Below are 9,254 nucleotides of genomic sequence, written 5' to 3'. Positions count from 1 at the left end.
TAGTACATTCTGTACAGACTATAACTACGAGGAGATAGCACTTAATAAGGATGAATAGCGCTAGATCGATTACCTCCTTTATCTTATAAAGCCATTCTATAAATACACTCTTACGCTTTTAAAGACTCGAGATATGACTCTATATCTAGTATTCTAGATCTATAATATATTATTTAAGCACCTTAAGAAGTCTATTACGTAGCTTTAACGAAAGCGTGTCCTATAGAAATAATAGATGCTTTCCTCCCTTAAGGCTGGCCGATTAAAGCTTAATGAGTACTATTCGTAGATAGATTATGATCGTGATTATATTTATATAATCAGTACTATGCTAGCGCTAGATAATAGGTCCTAATTCTTTCTCTCTGATGGTTAGATAAAGGAATGGCGTGATAAATATCGAGCCTCGTTCTAAGATACTCTCTTACCTTACTAAGAGCGTTATACTACTAGTTAAGGCCTATTAGTCTCCTCTCCTAGATTAAGGCTAAGCACAGCTCTTCATAATCTGCTTCGCCTAAAGAAACCTAAAGCGAAGCCGGTTAGTAATGAGATAACCTAGTATCTTAATAGCGGTAAGTTATGCTCTTCTTCTAGTCTTATTTCGATGAATATCCGTCACTAATTATATATAGATAATATTAATTCTAAGCCACTACTATTTTAGCGAGATTAGGAGTAAAAGCTACTAAGTCTTATCACTGCTTCACATCTCCCATTTTTATTCCTTAAACATCAGGAGTTTACCGATGTTATTAAATACGCACGCCTTACTCTAACTACACTAACCATTCCCTCACGACGAACTATCCGTGAGCGGTTAAAGGCATTTATCAATAAATACTAAGAAAGACTCCTCTAGGGTCTACCACTAAAGATAAAGCTCTCTTACGCTAGACTATTAGACATCGCCATTTTAGTAGGCATTTATGGCAGTGATAGGCTACTTTCTAGACGAAGATTAGGAGTACCGCGAGGTTCTCCTTAGCTTCGAGCCACTCTCTGGTACACACTCTAGGTCGAATCTTAGTGAGGTTATTAATAACTCGGATATTATAAAAACATAATATTCTTAATCGAGTGCTTATAATCACTACCGATAATGCCTTAAATAAAATAACACTAGTTCAGGCTATAAACGACTCAGCGAGGACCATCTAACTAAGCACTGATTCCACGATTATTCGTGTTCCTTACATTACTCATGGTATCTAAATCAGTCTTACAGATTTACTTAGGAAGATAAAGGCATCCCTAAGTAATGATACTGCTGAGTTAAACTGGTCTAATGATCGTTTAAGGGTATTACGTGCACGCTAAAGAAAGCATGAGATCGCAGATACACTTAATAAGGTATGCTATATTCTTAGCATTACTTCTATATACTAATATCTCTTTTAGGTTCGTAACCTTACTGTTTATATTAACGTAAGCCCACAGCGGCGAGATGCATTTTATGCTCTCTAGGATGAAAAGCCTAAGCTTATTCTAATCTAAGATGTTAGGACACGGTGGAATTTAACTTTCCTAATGCTCCGGCGAGTAAAGAGACTACAGCTAATATTCGATACCTTCTGCTCGCAGTACGAGTAGCCTCACTTTATACTAAGCCCAGGAGAATGGAGGCAGATTAAATATCTGCTCTTTATTCTTAAACCATTCTATAAGTTTATGTCTTATTTCTAGGACTAAAGGCTCGAGTATCCACCTTATCTTTAGTATATATAACCGCCTTTTTAACCATCTTAAGAAAGCGATGGCTGCACTTAGACGGAAGAAGGTTCCATGGAAATAGCTTATATAATCTGCCCTTAAAGCTGCGTCAGAAAAGCTTTTAAAATACTATAAGGATACAGATAGTATCGATAGGCATCTTTATGCTATTAGTATAATTTTGTCTCTATCTTAAAAGCTTTAATTCTTCTCATTAAAGGAATGGGAATCAGATAATCCTAGCAAAGCTAGCTGGAAGGACATTTACCGAGGTAGTCTTAAGACTTAGGTTAAGCGCTATAAGGAGCGGCTTAATATTAGGGATAGTCAGTTATCGCTAAGTGGTCTATTATCTAGGGTTAGAATATCCGAGCTTAAATCTGCATTAGAGTTAAATGACTCCCAGCAGTCTATCGCTCTATAGGAGGATGAGCTAACTTAATATCTTAATTCCGGTAAGTCTGACGATCTATCCTTATCCTTTATATCTAACTAACATTAATAAATATCTAGCCCCGCGGCGTTTATCACCTCGTGTGTTCTGGAAAGAAAACTAACATAAATGGCCGATTCTCATAAGCATTACCCGTGATATTATGTCTATCACGGCTACTAGTGTAGGCGTAGAGTGACCATTTAACTCTACGCGTGATATTTATCATTACCGGCGAGGTTCACTAAAGCCCAAGATAATCCAGGATATTATGATGTTTATGTGTATAATAAGGTTTAATCTACAGAAGAATCAGCGGCTGATTCTCTAGGAGTACCTATCCTCCCAGGAGATCGCAGCTTTAATAGAGGTAAGTAGTACAGTTACTAACGTATTTCACTACCGAGTGGGCCACCACTACCGAGTGGGCCACCTATCCAAAACGCGTCAATTAATTTAACCCCTTCTTCTTCAACCACCCACCATGCCACTAATTCGCTCTTAACGCTCTAGAAATTCAATAGAGTAAGAGGGTAGGATCTTACTAGCTATCCAGGCTTTTAAGAATCAAGAAATCTCTTTAATTCGTGAAGTGGCGCGCCGTTTCGAAGTCCCCCGCTCTACCTTATAACGCCGCCTCGCTGGTGATACCTTTCGTCCTGAAACACGCGCTAATAGTCATATATTAACAGAACTCGAGGAGGAATCTCTTTAAAAATGGATACTCTCTATAGATTCTCGTGGAGGGGCCCCCCGGCACTCTATGGTACGAGAAATGGCGGATCTTCTTCTTTAAAAGCGTGGAACTACCCCGGTTCTTTCGGTCGGCGAAAACTAGGTTACGAAATTTATATAACGGCATCCTCTCCTCTCCTCCCGATTCTTAAAACGGTATAACTACGAGCGTGCGAAATGCGAAGACCCGAAAATCATTTAAGAGTGGTTTAATCTAGTTTAAAAGATAATCCTTTAATTTAGAATCGACCCCGACGATATCTATAACTTCGATAAGACCGGTTTCGCTATAGGAGTGGTTTTAACTATGAAGGTTATTACGAGAAGTGATTTACCTAGTCGAAGAGGAGTTTTATAACCTAGAAATCGTGAATGGGTGACTATAATTAAGTGTACGAATGCTTTAGGTTAGGCCCTCCCTCCGTGTGTGATTTTTAAAGGTAAAGTCTTTCTTAAATCATGGTTCGAAGGCCTTCCGGAGAACTAGCGTTTCGAAGTAAGCCCTAACGGCTAGACCTCTGATGAAATTAGACTCCGTTAGCTAGAAAAGCTCTTTATTCCTAGTACTTCTGCGCGTACGAAGGGGGGTATCGGCTTCTAGTACTTAACGGCCACGGAAGTCATTTAACGCCTAAATTTAACGAAATTTATGAGTAAAATAAGGTGATACTAATCTATATGCTAGCACATTTATCTTATCTTTTATAACCTCTAGATATTAGCTGTTTTACGGTATTAAAACGATCGTACGGTCGGATAGTTAAAACTAAAATGCGGAACGGGATTAACCATATCGATAAGCTTAACTTCCTCGAAGCATACCCCCTCGCACGAATTAAAGCTTTTAAATCGGAGACTATTAAAAATAGCTTCGGAGCAGCCGGTTTAGTCCCCTTTTTACCGGAGAGAGTGATTTTAAAGCTTAATATTCGGCTTCGAACTCTAACCCCCCTAGCTAGCCGGGGTAGTGAATTAAGCCGGAATTTTACACTAAAAACCCCTTTTATAGAGAAAGATCTACGTCGTTAGGCTTCATTAATTAAAGCTTTACTTCGTATAAGATCTCGAAGCCCGCCTAGCCCATCAGATCGTGCATTAAACCAGCTTATGAAAGGCTTCCGTCTTATAATGTAAGGTGCTATCTTACTCGCTAAAGAAAATAAGGAATTACGCGCCGCTAACGAGAAGCAGAAGTAAAAGCGTACTCGATCCCGAAAGCAGATACCCGCCGAAGAAGGCCTTTCAGTTTAAGAAGCCTCTGCATTAATTATGCAGTAATAAGAAGCAATTAAAGCACCTCCCCCCGGCCCCGGCATGCCTAGAGAATTAACTATTCAGCCACGTACGCGGCCCCCCCGGGGGTGTGGAATATGCAGATTGCTAGGGCATAGAAGAGAAACATGTCCAGATAGACCACTTAGTTAGTTGAATTAATTTAATGGCGTTTTGGTTGAGATAAATGCATTTAAAATTGGTAGGTTAGATGGGGTGGCCCACTCGGTAGTGAAATACGTTACCTCATTTAAACTAATCAGTGATACTAAGGAAGATGTGGTTAAAGGTCAGTCACTACCTAATTTATAACTATAACCTAATATTATACTTAGGAGAAGACAAAGAAGTGGCTCACTAAGCGAAGGCGATGAGATATAATCCAGTGCTAAGGATGGTATAGATAAAGAGGGCGAAATTCCTCTCCCTCGATCGTCTAGAAGAGTTCGGAAGGTTTTAAAAAGGCTTAATGGATATGTAGTAGTCTAGTAGATAGGAACTAGGTCCAAGAATATAATATAAGTTTTTATAATAATATACCACCAAAAATTAATATTAAAGAACTTCGGACATGTAATCAGGATACTTAAAAATACAGGGCAAATCTACATAAATTATGCATATCACGAGATTTGCCTGTTTATCTTATTTAACGACCCTTAGGGTCACCCGCGGGTGACCCTCCGAGGGTCCAACCTCTAGGTGGACTACCTTCAGGGTCGGAAGGTTGGACCCTCGAACCGCCCCAGTGGCGGGGCGGTTCGAGGGTCGTGAGGGTCACCCGCGGGTCACTGCCAGGTCTATAGAGGACTACCGTCGAAAAGTGCACAAAGTGCTACAGAAGCTTAAGGACGCTAGGTTATAATGCGATATTAGAAAGTCAGAGTTTAAATAGAGCTCTATTAAATACCTTAGATTTATTATCCGCGTAGGCGAGGGGATTTACGTAGACCCGAAGAAGGTAGAAGCGATACGCGCGTAGGAAGCCCCGAAATTAGTACACGATATTCGCGGATTCCTCGGATTCGCTAATTTCTATAAATCGTTTATACCTCGATTCGCTACCTTATCAGCACCGTTAACTAGGCTCACGAAGAAGGATATAGTATTCTAATAGGATAAAGCTTACTAATAATCCTTCGCAGAACTTAAGGACCTCTTTATTAACGCACCGATCCTAGCACACTTCGAAGAAGATAAAGAGATAGTAGTAGAAACTGGCGTATCTAGATAGGCTACGGGAGCCATATTATCCTAGCGATAAGACGACGGCGAGCTAGCCCCTACGCTTATATCTCTTAGAAATTAACCCTAGTAGAGTCGAACTATAAGATCTATAATAAAGAGCTACTAGTAATTATACGAGCGCTACGGGAATAGAGGCCTAAGCTAAAGATAGTCCCGCGATTTACTATTATAACGGACCATAAAACCTATGGTACTTTAATAAGGTATAGCACCTTAGCGAGAGATAGATAAGATAGGTAGGCTTAATGGTAGAGTTCGACTTTATGTTATACTACCGGCCTAGGAAGCTTATAGTGCTTCCTGATACACTCTCACGATAGGGCTAAGATATACTATAGGATATCACTAACGAACGGCTATTAAATCGGTTCCGAATACTCTTCGAAAAAGTCTCCGTTTAACTAGGTAGACTAAGGTAAGTAGTCACTAACGTCGCGGAAAAAGCACGATTAGATTCTAGTACTCCGGTTCCCCTCTTTAAAGAGCTAGAGCTATAAGAAGAATAGAAGAAGGGTAGAGTAACGGATAACATATATTAGCTATACTCCTAAGCTCTATAGTAGGGAGACCGCTAAATCGCTACCGAAATAGGCGTAAAGACTAGCCTATCGGAATGCTATCTTAATAAATGAGGACTACTACGTTTCCGCTAGCGATTATAAATCCTAGATAGCGAGCTATTATATATAGGAATTATTTAGAAGATTCACGATTCCTATATTACCGGCTATCTAAGACGAGACGCCACGTATTTAATACTATCTCGGCGGTTCTTCTAGCCCGGTATAGCTAAAGACGTATAACGATTCCTATAAAACTATATAGTATATAGAAGGAGTATAGTCTAGCGCGACACGAAGCACGGGTTATTAAAGCCGCTACCGATCCCCTAACGAATCTAGGCCGAAATAGTAATAGATTATATTATAGATCTACCTCCGTTAAAGGAAAACGGAGCCACGAACCTATTAGTTATTATAGATAGGTTAATAAAGGGTATGATCTTAATTAGAATAAAAGAGATCACGGTAGAGCGGGTAGCGGAAGTCTTTTTAACGCATTTCTATATACACTATAGGCTCCCACTAGCGATTATAAGCGATTAAGGATCGTAGTTTATAGGTATGTTCTAGCGAATCGTTTACGAAAAACTATCGATTTAGCGACGATTAGTTACCGCCTTCTACCCCTAATTAGATAGAGCGATAGAGCGAGCGAACTAAGAAATCGAACGGATTATACGTGCGTATATTACCTACGCTTAGGACGACTAGATAGGGCTACTACTAATAGTGGCTATTATGATTAATAATCAAGACGCCTCGTTAACTAGTCTATCCCCCTTCTTCTTTACCCACGGGTATCACATCGACCCCCTGAGAATCGAGGATAGTAGCGTAGATGCTCTTAGGATAACGATGACCTAACCCGCACGCGCTAGCGAAGCGAGTTAGTAGGGGAACGTAAACCGAGGTTTTCCCCACCTTCGCCTATATCTGCACTTAAGTTTAAACTACTAGTAGTAGTCGGATCCGTCTAGGTGCCCTAAAACAAATAAACCATATGATTAATAGGTTTAAAATGCTTAAAGGTATCGCTATTCCGCTCTAGATGTGAAGGGCTGAAGCTTTATTGATTCAATTAGGCTAGGCCAACATGCTGTTTACATCAATCTTAGAGAAAGGATAACTATCTACTGGCGATGGGGGTTTATGTATGTTGTGGGCACGTGCCTCACGTGATCCAAGCCGGGCTCTGGCCCGTTACACTAGACAGCAGCTGGGTCTATCGTTTATATCTTTATAAGGATTACAGGGCACCTTACCACCATTCTCCTTTATAGGAGTGCGCATACGGGTCAGATGGATCCAAATAAACTAGTTAGGAATTAGGTAACGTATTTCACCACCGAGTGGCCACCCCAACCCTACATATTAAATTTAAATGCATTTTTCTCAACCAAAACTCCATTAAATTAATTCAACTAACTAATTGGTCTATCTGGACATGTTTCTCTTCTATGCCCTGGCAATCTGCATATTCCACATCCCCGGGGGGGCTTTGTACGTGGTTGTAAACCCGATTCTCTAGGTATGCCGGCGGCGGGGGAAGGTGCTTTAGTTACTTCTAGTTACTGCATAATTAATGCAGATGCTTCTTGAACTGAGATGCCTTCTTCGGCGGGTATCTGCCTTCGGGATCGAGTGCGCTTTTACTTCTGCTTCTCGTTAGCGGCGCGTAAATCGCTTACTTCTTTCTTAAGAAGTGCGGCGGATTGCATAGTGATCTGGCACGCCTTTAAAACCTGGTTTATAGCGGAATTAAGAGGACTTAGAGGGCTCCTTGATCTTATACGAAGTAATGCTTTAATTAACGAAGCTTATTTTTATAATTAGACGTAGTTCGAAGGGGTTTTTAGGTCCTAATCACTACCCTGGCTCGGAGGGGGGGTCGGGGTTCGAAGACGAATATTAAGCTTTAAAATCACTCGATCGGGTGTAAAAGGTATTAAACCAGCTGCTCCGAAGCTATTTTTAATAGTCTCTGATTTAAAAGCTTTAATTCGTATAAGTGGGTATGCTTCGAGGAAGTTAAGTTTATCGACATGATTTATCCCACTCCGCATTTTGAATTTAATAAACCGACCGTACGCACGTTTTAGTACCGTAAAACAGCCGATATCGAGAGGTTATAAAAGGTGAGAGGAATGCGGAGGCATATAAATTAGTATAATACCATTTTATTCGCAGATTTCGTCGAACTTCGGTGTTAAATGGCTTCCGTGACCGTCGAGTACTAGAAGCCGATACCTCCCCTTCGTACGCGAAGAAGTCGAAGGAATAAAGAGCTTTTCGAGCTAACGAAGTCTAATTTCATCCGAAGTCTAACCGTTAGGGCTTACTTTAAAGCGCTAGTCATTCGGGACGCTTTTAAACTAAGATTCGAGGAAGACTTTACCTTTAAAAATCACACACGGAGGAAGCACCCAGCTAGAAGCACCCGTACATTTAATTACTGTCACCCACTCGCGAGTTCTAGGTTATAAAGTCTTACGCCGACCGGTTATATCACTTCTCATAATAACCTTCGCGGTCGCGGTTAATCCTAACGCGAAACCGGTCTCGTTAAAGTTATAAACGTTATCGGGGTCGATTCTAAATTAAAGGATCGTCTTTTAAACCAGATTAAACCACTCCCTAATGATTTTAGGGTCTTCGTATTTCGCACGCTCGTAATTATACCGTTTCGAGAATCGGGAGGAGAGGAGAGGATGTCGTTTCACGAATTTCGTAACCTAATTTTCGCCGACCGAAAGAACCGGGGTAGTTCCACGTTATTAAAGAAGAAGATCCGCCATTTCTCGTACGGAAGAGGGCCGGGGGGCTGCTCTATAAGAATCCATAGAGATAATCCATTTTTTAAGAGATTCCTCTTTAAGTTCTGTCAATTTATGCGAATTAGCGCGAGAAGTCGCGCGGTCTTAGACGCCGCTAAGGCGGCGGCGGAGAGTTAAACGCGGCACATTAAAAGTGCGAGCAGCGAGAGTAATATTGCTGATATCTCCATTTTTAAAAGCCTGGATAGCTAATAAAAGCCTACCCTCTTGCTTAATTGAATTTTTCGAGCTTTAGGAGCGAATTGGTGGCATAGTGGGTGGTTGAAGAAGAAGGGATTAAATTAATTGACGCGTTTTGGGTGGGGTGGCCACTCGGTGGTTGTGGCCACTCGGTGGTGAAATACGTTATAATTAAGTTTAAGTAACGTATTTCACTAGTGAGTAGGCCACACCAGCGAGTGAGCCACCCACACAGAACGCGTCCATGGATTAGAACTTAATCATTTCAACCACCCA

General features: G+C 40.8%; 1 protein-coding gene across 1 annotated transcript; it reads left to right on the top strand.

Moving 5' to 3' along the window:
* Positions 1-235: 235 nt before the first annotated feature.
* On the top strand, positions 236-847 carry N7447_006751 (uncharacterized protein; the record flags this gene model as incomplete). Its single annotated transcript, XM_057231013.1, has 3 exons — positions 236-285; positions 481-541; positions 686-847. 3 exons carry the CDS (start codon positions 236-238, stop codon positions 845-847), a joined length of 273 nt encoding a protein of 90 aa, XP_057086103.1.
* Positions 848-9,254: the final 8,407 nt, after the last annotated feature.

Source organism: Penicillium robsamsonii, assembly GCF_028829455.1.
Source record: "Penicillium robsamsonii strain IBT 29466 chromosome Unknown utg000003l_segment0_segment0, whole genome shotgun sequence".
In the NCBI taxonomy this organism is placed as follows: domain Eukaryota; kingdom Fungi; phylum Ascomycota; class Eurotiomycetes; order Eurotiales; family Aspergillaceae; genus Penicillium; species Penicillium robsamsonii.
Note: the sequence above shows the minus strand (reverse complement) of the source record. Positions and strands in the feature narration are given on the sequence as shown.